The sequence below is a fragment of the Micropterus salmoides genome, unplaced genomic scaffold (genome assembly GCF_014851395.1).
Source record: "Micropterus salmoides isolate LMB-PRFRI ecotype aquatic unplaced genomic scaffold, ASM1485139v1 Ms_hic_scaffold_15, whole genome shotgun sequence".
Taxonomy (NCBI): Eukaryota; Metazoa; Chordata; class Actinopteri; order Centrarchiformes; family Centrarchidae; genus Micropterus; species Micropterus salmoides.
This window is the reverse complement of record NW_024040596.1, coordinates 28,233,653-28,251,582: the sequence shown is the minus strand read 5'-3', so window position 1 is coordinate 28,251,582 and position 17,930 is coordinate 28,233,653. Positions and strand designations below refer to the sequence as shown.

Genomic DNA, 17,930 nt, shown 5'->3' with positions numbered 1-17,930 from the left:
CCAATTTCCCACAGCCCTAGGTGAAATCAACTGTTCCAAAAAATTATTCAGTTTACAGTGATGTAAAAACAGAAAATTTAATCTAATTTGAGAAGCTGCAGGTAATGAATGTTTGGCCATAAACGATTAATAAATTATCAAAATGGTTGCTAAATAGAGTGCAACTTCTTTTTATAAAAGGGCAAGATCCTTTTTGTTTAACCTAAAGCAGTTGCTATATCTCTCTCGTCTCAGCCACCAAACTCCCTTGACAAAAACAGTAATTTTACCTCACATAACACGGGACTGCTGCTCGGTCGGTTTGTCTTACTTTACTGTGTAAATGTGGTGTTTGTTTGTTTTTTTCTCGACTTTAGTGTTTTAAAGGATTAAAAACACATCTACTCAAATTGTGTAACAGAAGGTATAGAAGTGGAATAAAAACTGCAGTAAAGGTTGTAGAACTCATGTGACTGTCAAAAAACAGAGTTTTATTCTGAAGGTCCAAAAGTTTTAACATAACATTAAAATACAACACTATGTCAACATCTGGCTGTGTATTTGTTTGTGTGTGTGTGTGACAGTGATGTGTCCAGAATACAGTGTCCCACAGTTTTACTTCATAGAGTAAATACAAACAATGGAGACAATATTTAAACAAAACCAATAAAAACAAAACAGAAACTTCAGTACATTCAACACAGCAGGTAACAGTCAGTGTAGAGTCTGTCTGTCTCTTTGTTACAGCTGTGGTCTTATCAAGGAGTGTTAACCGATTGATCTTTGCGCTGGACCAATCAAATCCACTTCTGTCCCTTCCTGACCAATCAAGATTGCTGGTCTTTCTCACAGCACCTCCCCAGAGATCTCAGAGCTCGTCCTGCACAAACAAAGACAGACATCAGCCTCTAGTTCAGTGTCTGCTTTGTGTTTAAATTTACGGTTGACAGCGAGTTACCTTCTGTTTGTTGTGTAACCGTGGCGACAGCTGTTGTAGTCGCTGTCTGACTGTGTCAGCGATCACGTTAGCATCCCGGCTATTGATGTATTCTCCACTGTGTTCATGCTGTCGACACAAACAGACACAATTATACATCTTTTAGAGCATGAACACGTGTTCAGCCCACCTCTGACTCTTTCACACTACATTCACTTGTCATATAAAGGTATAATCCTGAAGAATTTCATGAACTGATATTAATTTTTAGCCATTCAATGCATTTGGAGTCAGTTATGACCTCTCAATATCATGCAGAATTAAAATATCACATGAAACACTGCAGCTTGTAATTAGTTTGTATTTTGATCTCATTGATATCAGCCTCACTGTTTATTTTCACTGGAAAAAACTATTCAAATCATTGTGTCCGAGGAGGGTTAAGATCAAGGGCCAAAACAGGACGTGGTTGGAGATGCTCAAAGACGTTTTGCCCCTCATCCAAGAGGTTTCTTCAGTTCTGACTGACTCGCTGGGAGTCCCAGCTATTTAACCTCTGTGGCGTTGTTATCAAGATGATCGATAAGGCTTGGTTCGTTTGTGCTCCTGGCTGTCGTAGTGTGTTACAAATGCTCGCTATTGGCCTCATGTGACAATGCCAGTGATGGTTGCTGCGCCCTGTCCTTAAATGACTCCAACAACCATAACTGCTATTGTTACAACGAACGAGCCAAGCTGTTTCCATCGCCTTGATAACGACCGCTCAGAGGTTAAATAGCTGGGACTCCCTGCCAGTCAGTCAGAACTGAAGAAGCCTCTTGTATATGAGGTGAAACATCTTCAAGTATGTTCAACCAAGGTTCAGGATAAGGTCCTTTGGGGCTGTAAGGTGCTGATTCTGTGTGTTCTGGTAAAATGACTAAAAGGTGAAGCTTGGACAGGTGAAGCCCTTCAGTTCCATGTAAAGTGCTGCTGTATCACGTGCGTGTGCTCACCCTTCTTGTTCCCAGGTACGGGTAGAATCTGACAGTTGGGTAGGCGTTTATTCCAGCTGATTGACAGATCTGATAATGAGCCTGACAGTCCACCTTCCCAGCTCGAACCGTCCCTTTCAGAATCTGTCAGTCACACGAGGAAAATCCTTACAAGAGCCTCCATTACCTCTGTCAGTGCATGTTTCATGCTGGAAGATTTATTTAGAAAAAGAAAACGCTGTCTCACCCGAGCCATGACCTCAAACTCCGGGGCAAAGTGTTGACAGGGTCCACACCAAGGGGCGTAAAAATCCAGAACCCAGTGATCCTGGCCTGACAGAACCAGAGACCTGAAGGACTCTGGAGTCAGGTCCACCGACGCTTTGGGTAAAGAGCTGCAACACAACGATTCAGTTCAATTTAACATATATATCAAAGTTACCTCATTCTACTTTTCATCAAGAGCAAGTCATGACTGTAGGCCTGACCCAACTACACATCTACAGGACCCCACATTAACCCAATCATTGATTCTTTTTGACATCGGAGACAGAAAATAAAGAAAAGGACAGTTTGTGTCTCACCTCAGCGCCCACGCTCTCAGTGAATGGGCATCTCGGTGCCAACCATTATAACTCCTGTAGAGGCAGACAGATCAACAGGATCAATATGCTTCAAGGGAAAACTCTTAAACCCGCTGTAACTAATGATGTTAACATTCAAAAATACACTCCCATTCAATAAGTCCTGATGTATTTATGGATGAAACAGGAGCATGTGATCATTGGTGGAGAGTAAGTACATGTCCTCCAGTACTGTACTTTAGTACAAATAAGAGGTATAGTGTGCAGATAAAACAATTTCTCATACAATGAGTATGTTAAAGTGCAGTACATACATGTAGCGATCCGGCTGCCGGGCGTTCCCGAGGTATAGGCGGATTTCAGGGTACGCCCTCACATGCTGACTCTGACAGAACGACTGAAACCGCTGGCAGTCAACTGAACCAACAAGGATCTGACCTGACAGCAGCTGGATGGTGAGAGACGGACAGAAAAAGACACACGGTGTTAATCACCAGCAACTATATAAACCTTGTGTCTGCAGGTAAAAAGCTGCCTTGCGAGACTCACGTAAATGACATTTTTCACACGCTGTCAAGCCATCCATTAATTTTCTCACGCAGGGAAATACAAATATATAACTGATAAGAAACTCACAGAGCGAATCAACTCCGCCCAGCTGATTGACACCGACGTACGCTGTGATAGTAATCAGCTGAACATGTTCGCGCTGTGATTCCAGACATTTTTATATACAGTGAATGGTCCAGACAGCTGTGGTGACGTAGCTGGTAGAGTTTTGCAACATAAACATCTAAAAACTGAAGCGCAGCTTTGCTCTGTTTGGGACTGTGAGCACCTTATCTGAGCTGCTGAAGTTAACGTGTGTGGATCTGTGGTGAGATTTCTGCCTGATCACAAGTGTCTTAGTTACTTTCGGTTTCACATGCAACATGCAGTACCAAACTGCATCGGTGAAACAATCTGAAGAGGATAACGTTACTACCAGCGGATCAAAAACGTAATGCACCGCAGAGTATAGGGTAGGTAGGCTTCTCATTAAATGATGGCGTTAGTCTGGTAATATTCTACCTTTTGTCTGGACATGTCAGAGAACACAGTGTGGGGGAGAGATTCTCAATGTACAGAAAGTTTTGAGGCTGAGCAGAAAATTAAAAATTTATTAATCACCATAAACTGGTGAAGAAAAAAATCATCAGAATGCAGGAAATAAAGCATTTAATGCTCAAAAGTTTCATATAATTCAGCATTAAAGATTTGTTAAAATAGCGTTAAAATCTTGTCTCGATCTTGTTCGATCTAGTTTTCACTACACAGTCCATGCTGTTTCAGTGTGTGTGTGTGTGTGTGTGTGTGTGTGTTGTACCCTGGCCATGCGTCTCCACTCTGGCATCAGAGCCTGACAGGGACCACACCATGGAGCGTAGAAATCCACCGCCCAGATCTGCCCCTCATCTCGACCTGCAACCAGCACAACAGGACAAAACAGAAGAAAATGAACTAATTAGTAACTGCAGCAGTCGTTAGAACAAAGACTGAATTATTGACCTATCCTCTAGGCTATTTCTGAGATAAAAGCTGTGTTACTTAGTGAGCAATGAGAAGACTCCAGAAACACCTTTAAAGAAACGGTATTGGAACAAGACAGTTTTGTGCAACTGAATGAATTTACAGTGGGTACGGAAAGTATTCAGACCCCTTTAAATTTTTCACTCTTTGTTTCATTGCAGCCATTTTCCAAAAATCAAAAAAGTTTATTTTATTTCTCAGTAATGTACACTCAGCACCCCATCTTGACAGAAAAAAAACCAGAAATGTAGAAATTTTTGCAAATTAAAAAAGAAAAACTGAAATATCACATGGTCATAAGTATTCAGACCCTTTGCTCAGTATTTAGTAGAAGCACCCTTTTGATCTAATACAGCCATGAGTCGTTTTGGGAAAGATGCAACAAGTTCTCCACATCTGGATTTGGGTATCCTCTGCCATTCCTCCTTGCAGATCCTCTCCAGTTCTGTCAGGTTGGATGGTAAACGTTGGTGGACAGCCATTTTCAGGTCTCTCCAGAGATGCTCAATTGGGTTTAAGTCAGGGCTCTGGCTGGGCCATTCAAGAACAGCCACGGAGTTGTTGTGAAGCCACTCCTTCGTTATTTTAGCGGTGTGCTTAGGGTCATTGTCTTGTTGGAAGGTAAACCTTCGGCCCAGTCTGAGGTCCAGAGCACTCTGGAAAAGGTTTTCGTCCAGGATATCCCTGTACTTGGCCGCATTCATCTTTCCCTCGATTGCAACCAGTCGTCCTGTCCCTGCAGCTGAAAAACACCCCCACAGCATGATGCTGCCACACCATGCTTCACTGTTGAGACTGTATTGGACAGGTGATGAGCAGTGCCTGGTTTCTCCACACATACCGCTTAGAATTAAGGCTAAAAAGTTCTATCTTGGTCTCATCAGACCAGAGGATCTTATTTATCACCATCTTGGAGTCCTTCAGGTGTTTTTTAGCAAACTCCATGCGGGCTTTCATGTGTCTTGCACTGAGGAGAGGCTTCCGTCGGGCCACTCTGCCATAAAGACAGGTGTGTGGCTTTCCTAATCAAGTCCAATCAGTATAATCAAACACAGCTGGACTCAAATGAAGGTGTAGAACCATCTCAAGGATGATCAGAAGAAATAGACAGCACCTAAGTTAAATATGAGTGTCACGGCAAAGGGTCTGAATACTTATGACCATGTGATATTTCAGTTTTTCTTTTTTAATAAATTTGCAAAAATTTCTACATTTCTGTTTTTTTCTGTCAAGATGGGGTGCTGAGTGTACATTACTGAGAAATAAAATGAACTTTTTTGATTTTTGGAAAATGGCTGCAATGAAACAAAGAGTGAAAAATTTAAAGGGGTCTGAATACTTTCCGTACCCACTGTAAACATCTTTGTGAAACCAGCCCCTCGTCATAGCAGGACTGTCTATTGCTGTCAGAACAAGTTTTACCTTTGACTCTCTCGGAGAAGCTGGCAGGATCCAGGACCACCACAGATGGATTGACCAGATCCTACAGAGACAGAAAGAATCACTTGGTGTGGATGCAACCATTTTTTTTGTTGAAACCATTCTTGGGAAGGTGACAGCAGTGTTCAGTTTATTGCCCAGTAAGTAAGGTTGGGGGGTGGGGGGGAGAATGATACAGCATAGTATCACGATATTTTCCATTGCAATATTGTATCGGTACACAGACGGTCAAGTATCCATCTTTATTATATAAACTGTACATGAGAATTTTACTTTTTGATACTATAATTCAATCCATGACAAAAAGAGTTTTCCTTTCGGGACACAATTTGAAGTTGGGAAACAAGTAATGAATTGCAATATATTTAACATCGCAATAATATCGTACCGTGACGTAAGTATTGTGATAATATCGTATCGTGGGGCCTCTGGTGATTCCCACCCCCACCAGCAAGTCTGCATGTTTAGGGATTAAAGAAGAATCGTGATTTTGTCTTTCAAATGCAATAACAATAAGGACTTTTACTCCCTGCTAGCAAAAGCAATAGGTGTAGTGTGTATTATGTAGTATTAGTAGGTCTTTAGTATGTAGTAGTACCTGTATGAACTCCAGGATGCCGTCAGCTGAATGTTGTCCTTCATATTCATGGACAGAGGAACCGTTAAAGATCACTGTGGTGGGATAAGCCTGAATATTATACTGAGAAACAGACAGAAAGACAAACAGTTATCAACCTATCTGTGGTTGTACCTCTATGTACCTGTCTCTGTCTCATAATTAATGGTACAGTCCAGATGTGCAGGTGCTCACCATAGAGCAGAGGTCGCCGTGGATGGTACAGTCCAGAGTACCAAACTTCATCTGTCCAGCCAACTGGATCGAAGCTTTCCTCAGTTCAGGCAGTAAGGCTCGACATGGAGGACACCACTGCACACAAGACGAAAACATTTATTATTCATATCTAATCACATTGATCAGGTCACTTACTTCCTCTGCTTTGATTAGGTAGTTATTTTCTCCCGCCTCCCACTACACAACGTAGCAGTTCATTTCTCGAGCTGTGTGATTCCATTTAAGTCCTGGTAGCTCATTCAAGTTATACGAAATGTAATAGGGAAGCTGTTGATCAGGTTTTTTCCTCCATTTTACCTAAAATAGTTTTACGTATTGAAGTAGAAAAACAAGTGTGGCTGATTGCCAATCTTCCCAAATCATGCCCCTGGGCAACTCTGAGTCTTGCATTTTGAGACACAAATTGAGTCTCATGGGGAAGCACAAGGATGTTATTTGGAGGTTGATTTCACAATGAATGGCAGCCTGTGTTCATGTGTGTAAACGGGAGGTAAGGCCACAGCCTAGTGTTAATATGACTATGGCCCGGAGGCAATAACGCTACAGCCTGGGGACAAGATATGAATTTTCACCCACCAGTTTCAATGCACATTTTCAATTTGTGCAAAGAGTTGAAATATCGAATGTGACACAGTGTTAGGGACAAACGTCACTCAAGCTACCAGTGAAGAGCTGAAAACATGGAGCGATGAGGAGGCTGTAACCTTCCTCACATTAACACATGAAACTAACAAATGTCTGATTTCCATCATGTTCTCTACTTGGTTTTCCATCGTTTGAGCTTTTACTGGATCTCTTTTAAAGACAGCTGTGTCCTCTTCTTCTGATGGTTTAATGACGGCAACTGGAGAATTTTCTGGAAATCCGTCTAGAATTTGCAATAATTTCGACGGGAATTTGATTAATGACCTCATGTTCACACACACAAATTAAGCTTCCGTCTCTCTGTGCGTGCTGCTGAAGAATAATGTTTATTGTTCAGTAGCAGTCATTTACATATTCAGGTCCGACTGGACAGTTATTTTCTACCGTTGCCACTATACTGACGTGCAACGAAGTGGTTGATTTCTGCCTGCCTCTGCATCGCTCTCTGTTTGTGTTGTAGGTGTAACATCATCCACCAGCCCTGAAGATAAACAGGGAGTTCGACACGCTGGCTCATCAGGCAGCACAGTGTGAAATACAAAACTATCTGAGGTAAAGCTTATCAATAATGACGCAGCGTTCCCACCTGTGTATTTATGATCAGGAGGCTGTGCTGTATAAGACATTGTTTTCTGCTACTGTGCTTCCCTGCTGGTGAAGACTACGAGTCCACAACACACTGGGTAACAGTTACCATGCCAACCACTGCCATAAATAAGCATCTCAGGATAGGAGTGCGTATCTATCCCTCTAAGATGGTCTGATATGTGTTTAGGTACCTGGTCCTGGAAGTACGTGATTGTTTGACAGGAGATGGGAGTCACAACCTGAGCAGGTGTGTGGGAGTATGTATATATCGATCAATATTCTGATTAGTTACAAACCGGAGCAAAGAAGTCGACCACCCAGGGCTCCTTTCTGTTTGAGGGAAAGTTGTCAGGTCTCAGAGTCGTCACATGAGCGCGAACGCTGTCCCTTGCAAAACTCACAATGTTGTACAACACATCTTTACCTGCAGACAAAACAGACAAGACAAGGGATACAGACATTTGAAGAGTCTACAGTCTTGCTGGTGGCTTCTGTAAAGCTGTAAGTAGACACAGCGGTTGGACTAAATCATCATGCTTACAGTGGAAGTGCTAACATGATGATGTTTAGCAGATATAATGTTCACAATGTTCACCATCTTAGTTTAGCGTGTTAGCATACTAACATTTGCTAATTGGGACTAAACATAAAGAACAGCTGAGGCAAATGTGGATGTTTTGCAGACATTTGACCCTAAACCCACATATTGTTCAACCTGAACAGTACTGGAGGAGAAATTAAGGGATCACCGAAGTTATTAAAATTTAATCTGAGGGGAAATTTCCACCCCGTAGTTGAGATTTCACTTGAAGTGGCACAAAAGTCAGGAGATCCCCGAAGTCAGTAGGCTTCATCATTTGAAAACCATGCATGGCAAACCATCTGGTAGATGTTAAGATATTTCACAGGATATTTGCAAACTTTGACCTGCTGGTAGAGCTAGCAGAAAGGTCAGCAGTGACCATCATCAGCACACCTTTTACAGTCTGAACCAAAGTGGTCAGACAGACCGACACTGCCATAGAGCCACGTTCTTAGTGCCTAAAAACTGGGGTTGGGTATCGAGAACTGGTTCCAAGTTGGAACTGTTAACAAATTTCCAAGAACCGTGGATTCGATCAGACATGCATTTGGATTCTGCTTCTCGGTTCTTAACTTCCTGCATATTTCAGCTCCTGACTGACCTGCAGTGAGCATTTTACAGTCCATAATAGTGTCTCTTATCTGCCAGGAGCTGCTACGCCGACCTAACGTCACCTCATCTGTTACACAGTACGTCAACAAAGCATGAAGAAGAGAGTCCTTCTGTTTCCCTTCCTGGACCATGGCGGACCGCAGCACACGCTCCAAAGTTTGGCTTAGCTTCACTAAAAAAGGAAAAGGACACAGCAAGATGCAACACCTGCAGTAAGGATGTCTACGAAGGATTCAATATATATTTTTCTTAGAGACCAGTCCCCAGACAGGTCCCTCTAGTACAGAGACTCCTTTCACTTTAGCCATGAAAATGAAGATGAGCAAGGAGGAAGAGGATGAAGGTCACCAAGCGCTGACCAGATCTGTGGTGAAGGGGTTGGAACCAGAACCGAGATTCAATAAGAAGCGAGATCTGATAAGTAGAACTGGAATAGATAAAATTGAATTTAAACCCAACCCTACTAAAACACAGTAGTAAAAGGACAGTATAGTCTGTAGTACTGACCGTGGTGAATCTCGAAGTCGTGGATTCCCAGTCCTTTAAAGACAACCACGCAGGGTTTATGGATGTAGAGAGACTGACACAACTCTGAGTCTGCTATACAGTCAACTCTGCCGACCTGGAGAAACAGACAGACAGTCAGACAGTCAGGTGTACACACAGGTAGGCATAGAGACAGACAGGTAGGCAGGTAGACACGTACCTGTATGTGGTCATTTCGAAGGAAAGCTTGCAGCTTTTTGTACTCGTTGGAGGCGGGGCTTCTGTCTCTAAACGTAAAACTCACCAACCAGCGATGATGGGCCAGCTTCCTCTGGAGACAACATGTCAGTAACAGGATTCACATTTAACATGTTTTGATTGATATTGATCTGATCCTAAAAGCTGCAGGGGATATGTTAGCGTGTGTACCTGGAAGGTGTCACTGGTCAGCAGTTCCAGATCAGGCAGATGGTTGATGACCTGATTATAAATCTCTCTACTGTCCAAAGTATTCAGCCACTGTAACATATGCACATTGAGTCAAGAGCTGCAGCACTACACAAAGTAGTACCACACTACACTGTGTGTAATGTTCGGAGTCTTACCAGTATGCTGCCTTGTTGATCCAGAGAACTTCCAGGTGGGAACAAGCCAGTCACTCCACTGGTCACCTAAAATATAGGAGAAAGGTTAGAGACTACTACTACTACTACAATTTTACCTAAAAATAAATCTAAAAGCAGTTCAGAGCAGCTAAGGGCATACTGTGTTCAGAAACAAAATAGCCACCTTTGCAGATGATACGCTGATTTATCTTCCAGACGAGCCCAACTAGCAATGAATCATGGGAGTCTATTCACCACCACAGGGCCATGGAGATTAACATGTATGTAGTAGTATTAATCAGTACTGCATTAGTGTCTGGCCTTACCTGGAAACTTTCACAAAGCTGTTCCTGTGAGGTGCAGTCTATCCATCCCACCTTAACTAGACCATCCTACACAAGCACACAAACATACACACATTCGGATCAGACATCTAACAATGAATATTACAATTTATTACAATAAATACACAGTATAAACACTACTTCTAGTTTCCTCACATAACTGTATAGTGATTTAAGAGGACAGAAGCAAAAAAATGTAGCCTGACTTAGTTATTTTTTTCTAGTATTAATTACTTCGCACTTCAGAAAATGAGAGCCATAATTCAGAGGGGGCAGCTTGCCTCTGCTACAAACAGATGTGGGAAACCCAAGCGGTAACCTCCGGGTCTGAAAAGTGAAGCCAAGGCTGAAGAGCCTTAAACCGCCATTCTTTCCAACGGCCAGCAGGAGGAGACTCAAAAGAAAGTTTGATAAAAGTATAAAAGTCGACTACGAAAATGAGGCTACTTCTCAACTGATTTATAACCTATTTATACCATTTAAGTAAACGCTTTCCTAATGAGTTATAGTCTCAGTTGATAGTTTCAAGTGTTCTTCAACACAGCATGATTTTCATTTAGTAAATTATTGTCCCATTTAGAGGAAAATAGACCAGAAAGCAGGGGAGGCAATCAGATAGAGGCAACTCATATCTACTGCTCTGTGTACATTTAACCAGCGCAGTTGAAAAAACTTATTAGGAGTCAGCTGTTAATTTCCCCAGTAAGTACATTTTGTTTAAAGCCTGTTTGTCACAAGCCAAAATTAGCATACAAGTTAATCTCACAGGTAACGTGAATTACAGATGCACCTTGCTAACCAAGCAAGCTAGCTCCACCCTTAAGATCCAATAAGGTCACTTCTGGTTCCCTCCCAAAAATAAAAAAATATGGCCAAAATGCCAAACTTGAGGCTTCAAAAACGGTTATCCATAAACCAATGGGTGACATAACTGTGGCTAAGTCCACCCTATAATAAAAAAATACTACTCACCAACATCCCAGCCACCTTCTGTCTCGTTCTTGGCTCCAGACAATCTGATATAGAGGCAAGTACATTATTTCTATAAATACATATCTATACTATGTACTCAGTATGTGTTGTTATGGAGAATGATTTGTCTACCTCTTTTCACCACAAGTGTGATGATGTGACACATAACATCTTTTATAAATCTGTGCCACATCACACACCTGTGCATATGCATGCATGACAAGCAGAGAGACGCATATGACTGAATGTTTCTGCGGGGGAAACTTTCAGCCATGAAGAAAACGTGTGTTACCTCCAGTGTCAGCGCAGAAGGTGATCAGCCAGCTGAGGCCTGACGAGTACGCACTCTCTATCTCGCTGAACACATTACCTGGCAAAACCACAACCACACCCACAGGTCAGATCACACAGAACAATATCAACAAGCCCGATGATAAGACTGAACTGCTGTCTAAACGGAGGCGTGGGCATTAAATTACCTTGCCAGAGCTGACTGACAGTTGTTGTGATGAACTTCATGGAGAAGTGCACCAGGTTGTCCTTCGAACGGTCCCCATTGAACTTCTCTGGTTTCTACAGAAAGACAAACTAAATGTTTATGATGACTAAACAAGACTGTTTCGATGACATAAACAGAATTTACGTGAGCACTTCAGTCAAATCCAAAATATGACTAATCTTCCTCCTATGTTAATTATAAATGCAGCAGGTGACCTTTGTGTCTTTTGCACTCAAGTTTTAATAACTCATGAGTAGCATGAGACATGAAGGTCACATTCTAGATGTTGTTATTTAATTAATCGTCAAGTCTACTTGTTTTGTTTCCACCAATATTGTCACTGGTTTATAAATCAGTTTACATGAGCTGGAATGATTTTTAGACATGCACAGATCGATTGGCTGGGCATCTGAATCGGCTGTTTTTGTTTCGCTTTATCAGCCGTGACAAGTGATCGGTCCATTGAGGGGTTTTTTTGGGCGACTTTATAAAACTGCTGACAGCGCAAGTCAACAGAGCAGACACGTACAGGGAGAGAGATGGAGAGAGAGTGATTCAGGTGTAGGTATGTCTTATTTTGAGAGTAAGAGAAGGTCCTGTAATCTGCTGCAGTTTGGGAGAAAATGTAAACTTTATTTATAGTCTTTAATAGAATTTTCCATTAAAGAAAAGTTACAAAAATGTTTGTGTATCCGGCCAATTATAGGAAGAAAGAAAATCGGAATCGGCAATTCAGATGGACTGGGTTGAAAATACTAGAAGATGTTTCGTCCCTCATCCAAGAGACTTCTTCAGCTCTGAAATGACTAGTAGGGAAACTCAGCTATTTAACCTCTGTGGGAAGATCGATACCGCTGGTTCGTTAGTGTTCCTGGCTGTTGTACAACAAGTCGTTACGGTTGTTAGAGCCACCCAAGGCCAAGTCTAAACAACCATCGTTGGCATCTTCACCTGAGGCCAAGAGGTAACGTTTGTTCAGTTTCCTGGGAAGTGATGAAAGGACAGCATTGTAAGTAAAATGTGCACCTGGTGATCCTCAAACGAGTGTCCTTTATAATTCAGATACCGCATGGGTGTGCAGTCTTTGGGGTGGACCAATATCTGTCTTAGTGTGTTCTTGGGTTTAAAAAACACAGGGATGTTGTGTTTGTTGAAAATCCTCCTGAGTTTCTCTGATACTCCAGACACGCATGGAATCACAATGTTGTTGCATTTGACCTTCTTCTCCTCCTCCCCTGTAGTGTTGGTCTTCTTCCTGGATCTTGTGGTTGTTTTCACAAAGGTCCATTTGGGGTATACACTGGCTGTAAGTGCCCCCTTCAGGTGGTTCTGTTCCTTCTCTCTGGCTTGGGCGCTTGTTGGTATGTGGTCTGCTCTGTGGTGCAGGGTTCTGATGACTCCTAGCTTGTGTTCCAGTGGGTGGTGGGAATCAAAAAATGTTAGTATTGGTCCGTGTTTGGGGGTTTCCTGTAAACCCCAATTTGCAGGCTCCTGTTCTCTTCAGTGTGTACAGCACAGTCCAGGAAGGCCAAACTGTTGTTGTGGACATCTTCCCGTGCAAACGTGACTTACTGTCCACAAAGTTTATGTGTTCTGTGAAGGCTTGCACTTCCTGGCTTTTTATTTCGAGTGTCATCCACATACCTGTACCAGTGGCTCGGTGCTGTTCCTCTGAAGGGCTTTGCTCTCCACTTCTTCCAAGTAGATGTTGTGGATTTGGTGAGCCGTGTTACGTCGATATATTCTTCATGACACATTACAATCTATTTATAACTTTAATCATGATTGTCCATACTGTAAATTTTACTTTGTTGGTGTATTTCTTTTCTGTCTGTCTGCTGCTCTTCCTAAGTTTTTTTTTCCAGTTTTCCCTGTTAAATGTTTTATTTGGGGAGTTTTCTTTATCTGAATTGAGGGTTTAAAGACAGAGGCTGTATGCTGTACACATTGTAAAGACCCTTGAGGAAAATTCATGAATAAACACGTGAAGAAGATACGAGTCATTTCAAACGGAGAAGATGTCAATTAAAATTCAGAACATGTCCCTGCTGTTTTTAGTCCTCCACCTGACTGAACAGGTACACGTCCATTTTATCCAGCGCAGCTTTCTTTACCGTTGCGCCTTCCCTCACACTAGTTAGTTAGTTAGATGAGCAATAAGGACACAGTCAATAAGCAGTACCTGTCCTGCTCTGTAGACAAACAGACTGGGGTAGCTGTTGATGCCTTTACTCCTGCAGAGGTGGTTGTTGTCTCCACAGTTTACGGCTCCAATCCTGATGACTCCATCCATCTCCTTGGCAAACTCCCTCCACTGAGAGAAGGACAAAACCAATGTTGGTTAATGCTAGTCTGTCTCAGTAATTGTCATTATTGCGTTACTCTGTATTTTAGTGTCATATTACCGTTGGAGCGAGCTGATGACAGTGTGAGCATCGTGGGAAATAAAAGTTGATAAACCAGATTTCTCCAGAGTTTACGGCTGAGTCTGAAAAACACACACACAGTCACTGCCTGTTCACTAGTCTACCTGTCGAGTCGCCTCTTTCACACACAACAATCATGTTTAAGGGCCTTTGCAAGTTTGGATAAAGATACATTGCAGTTCTGCTCGTCATGGAGAGATACAGATGTAAAAGAACAAATAAAAAGATGGTCATTAAAGCTACATATATATATGTTACACAGAGTTAATGAATCCTATAAAGAAAGCTGTTTGGCATGCAGCCTCTTTTTAAGTATGGTATTTGCAATGATTTTATTAATCGAGTAGCATTATGGGTAATGTAGGATCCAGTGGTTAGTGTGAGATTGTCCCATACTAGGCATTAAAAGTCAGCATACTGTATATCAGCTCTTGCCGCCTCAATGTTGACCTTTCTGTCTCTTGTCAAGTCACCCAACCTTAAGGAAGTGAAATACTACACGGCTATGCCACCATTTGTTCATGTAACTAAAAAGAAAATGTGTAAGTTGCTCCTACCAAAGTCTCCACTGTCCAACGTGATGATCTCCAAGTCATCATCGTAGATACCTGAACAGGAAGATGGATAAAAAACAGAAAATGTTAAACTTTTAGACTGTAAGAACGAAGATTTCTTCACACTAAAATCAGTTTGTGGTTTTCAAAGAAAATATTTGAATGTCTTATCAGGGTTTCAATATAAACGTTGTAATAAACCAACAGAATAAAAAGGTGTTACTTTGTGGTTACAACAAAGACTTACCAAAGTCATATCGGTAGTAGTTCCAGCTCTCGTAGCGTCCTCCCTGCTGCTGCTCGTCCAATCCCTTTTCTCCATATTTATCGTATTTCTTCCTGAGGTCTTCGTCCTTCAGAACCTCGTAGGCGCGATTCACCTGTAGGAACTTATCGTGGGCTGAGGCGTCGCCCTACAACACAAACCTTTTATTAGTTGTTATTAGGGGTTTGTAGTTCGTAGCAGGGGTTATCTGTATATGTTTCAGGGGAAAGAACGGGTCTTGGCAGAGTTTATGGACTCTGGTTGAACTTACAGGGTTTTTGTCGGGGTGCATGGTGAGCGCCAGCTTCTTGAAGGCCTGTCGTATCTCTCTTGTCGTGGCCTCCCTGTTCACTCCCAGCAGTTTGTAGTAGTCTTGGCTCTCCGCCCAGACCGCTGCCAGCAGGACAACCAGGAGCAGCAGCGGCCGCATGAGCTGGACTGGACGGGAAACCCGGAGGTCAGCCTTGGGCCCCATCACCAGTTCTCCCACTACAACCACGATGACCAGGAAGTGGAGCAGCTGGAACACACAAGCACAAACACGATTCCTTCCTTGTTGTGCAGCTGAGCAGGTTATTGTTACCAGGTTCACTGCTGTGTGACGAATTAGATTACTGGTCCACCCAATCCTGCAGCTAATACCATCCTCCAGTCATGCTAGCTTATTAGCATAGAAAACTCTCAAAACAAAAATAGCAAATGAAATCTGTTGTAATTTTATTGGCTGCTCTGTGTTCTGCTTTGTTCTCTGTGGGTCTGTGGATAGGGTGGATTGGCTTAGAGGAGTGGAGCGGTTGCAGGAATGTCTGCTGCCAATTGAGTCCTACCACCTCCTCTGCCCTTATATCCCACTGGGCCGTTTGTTGTGGTTGGCAGCTGACAGCAAGAGCAGCATTTTTAAAACTGGTCTCCCGGCGATTTGTTCCCAATTACAGTTGCCTGCTACCTAAGTAACAGGCTGATTAATCAGGTCAATATCTGGCATTTTCAGATAATCGGCCGATACCTGCACTCAGAATGTTAATGAACAGGATCAATGTCAAATCATTATTTTTTTCAAATTTTAAGGCTGATTTTTGCTCCTGAGTGAAAGTTAATTTTGGCTTTAAATATTTCTTCATGGTCAGAACAAACACTTGATGCCAAACAGTGGATCACTTCACAAATCTGAGGCAGAACATTCAAAATTATTATGATAAAATATTTTTTCAACAAATATGCATGAGTAAAATTAAGTTAAATCTTTTTTCAGTACCTCTTCCTCCACAAAATAAATATCTTTATAGAAAAAAAGAGCTAATTCATTCGTGATTCAAATGAATTCATTGTTATATTTTTGAGGAAAATTATATCGCGATAATTACTTTTATTGCCCAGCCCTTTTATAACTACCGGTCCAACAATATCTCACCATTTAATAAATAGAAACTTTGCATTTACTGTTAGCAACACAGTAGCCTCTTCATTAGCACCGAGTCTCATTTTCTATTCAGTGTATAAAACCACAGACTGTAAGAGTAAAACAGGTCAAACACTGAGAAGCACACCATTCCTGTTATTGTTTACAACTACTTCATATAGGTAACTACATTTAGTTTGGATAAACTGAAGGTAAACAGCAGTAAAAAATACACATTATACTGTAGATAACACATTTATAACACTGCATTTAACGAGTATTAAAGAAATACTTACACAAAAGTCAAAATGTTCACAGCTGGTTATTTACACTGTCCAGACTTTCTGTTTTTGTTGACCAGTAGAGCAAATGAGCTAAACTGTGCTAAGCTAAGTTAGCTAGCTGTGTCCACAAGCAGCAGCAGCTGTTACAACTAAGCCAGCTAATTAGCTTCCCCGCGACATCACGCAAACTTCGGTGTGTTGCGGGCTTTAATCTAACCAAAGGTTTCTATCTGATCTTAAACTAACGCTCCGTTATCTTAAAGACACGTCTAAACTTCTAGAAGATCCGCATCAGGATCCGGCTCAGACCGGGATCAAGCGTTCCTAGACAACACACTCCGCTTCCGATTTAAGCCTTTCAAAATAAATGCCACGAAACAAACAAGACAGCGGATCGTTAGATAAACACATATTTACATTATCTGTGTGTTAAAATACAGTGTGTTAAATTTAATTTAATAACGCGAGCTAATTCACCAGTCTGAACTTTGTTCTCTTGGTTTGCGCTTTTATTTCGAGCAGAGAAAGGCTGCGTTTAGCGGAAACTGCGGTAACTTGACGGACAACCGCCGCATCCGATGAGGTAAACGCAAAGGCTTGGTGCGTTCAGGGGCCGCACGTTTATAGGATTCAAGGTAATTTAATTACAGGGTTGAAAAGCAAGTTCCGTTTGCAACTCCCTTCTGCTGCATAGCAGACAATAAACAGTCAACTATAACCTATTTCTTGAGGAAGCTTAAGCTTACCCACCCCAGCCACAGCCTGTTCACCCTGCTGCCTTCTGGGAAGAGGTATAGAAGTTTCTGCTGCCGCACCACCAGACTGCAGAGCAGCTTTTCCCCCAAGCTATCAGACTTTTAAGCTCAAATTCATTCTTACCACTGCTCCATTGAATGTTGTTTATTTCTGTTTACCATTTTTATAATTACTTCTATTTATATATGTATATTGTCCACTAAGTTGCAGAAGGGGTTACAAAACTCAATTTCACTCTATAACCTGTTGTATTGTGACAAAATAAATCTAGCTACCTACCAAATTCCCACGCCAAGTTCTTGTCAGCATTTACAGAGAAGCAATAGAAAACATCCTCCCTGGAAACATCACCAACTGGCATGGGATGTGCACGGCCTAGGACCGGAGGGCTCTGCAGCGGGTGATTAAAACTGATATCGGTGACATGCCCAAAGGATGCTAGAAGACAGTACCCACCCAGCCACAGCCTGTTCACCCTGCTGCCTTTTGGCCATATTGTGTGCTGTGTAGCAGAAGAGAGTTACAAACTCAATTTCACTTTTCGACGTGTTGTAATGTGACACATAAATCTACCTT

The 17,930-nt window shown here is 42.0% G+C and overlaps 1 protein-coding gene across 1 annotated transcript; it reads right to left on the bottom strand.

Annotated features, from left to right (window-relative positions):
- Window positions 1-444: 444 nt before the first annotated feature.
- dnajc10 (DnaJ (Hsp40) homolog, subfamily C, member 10) lies at window positions 445-16,914 on the bottom strand. The gene is made up of 25 exons (XM_038721422.1): window positions 16,611-16,914; window positions 15,187-15,435; window positions 14,898-15,063; window positions 14,654-14,704; window positions 14,076-14,158; window positions 13,853-13,984; window positions 11,651-11,744; window positions 11,464-11,541; window positions 11,172-11,215; window positions 10,182-10,247; window positions 9,856-9,921; window positions 9,680-9,769; window positions 9,471-9,581; window positions 9,272-9,386; window positions 7,866-7,993; window positions 6,295-6,411; window positions 6,082-6,183; window positions 5,466-5,526; window positions 3,841-3,935; window positions 2,789-2,922; window positions 2,475-2,528; window positions 2,138-2,285; window positions 1,912-2,034; window positions 938-1,045; window positions 445-859 (listed from the first exon to the last, which is right to left on the bottom strand). Exons 2-25 carry the CDS (start codon window positions 15,388-15,390, stop codon window positions 848-850), a joined length of 2,382 nt encoding a protein of 793 aa, XP_038577350.1. The 5' UTR covers window positions 15,391-15,435; window positions 16,611-16,914; the 3' UTR covers window positions 445-847.
- Between the last annotated feature and the right edge of the window lie 1,016 nt (window positions 16,915-17,930).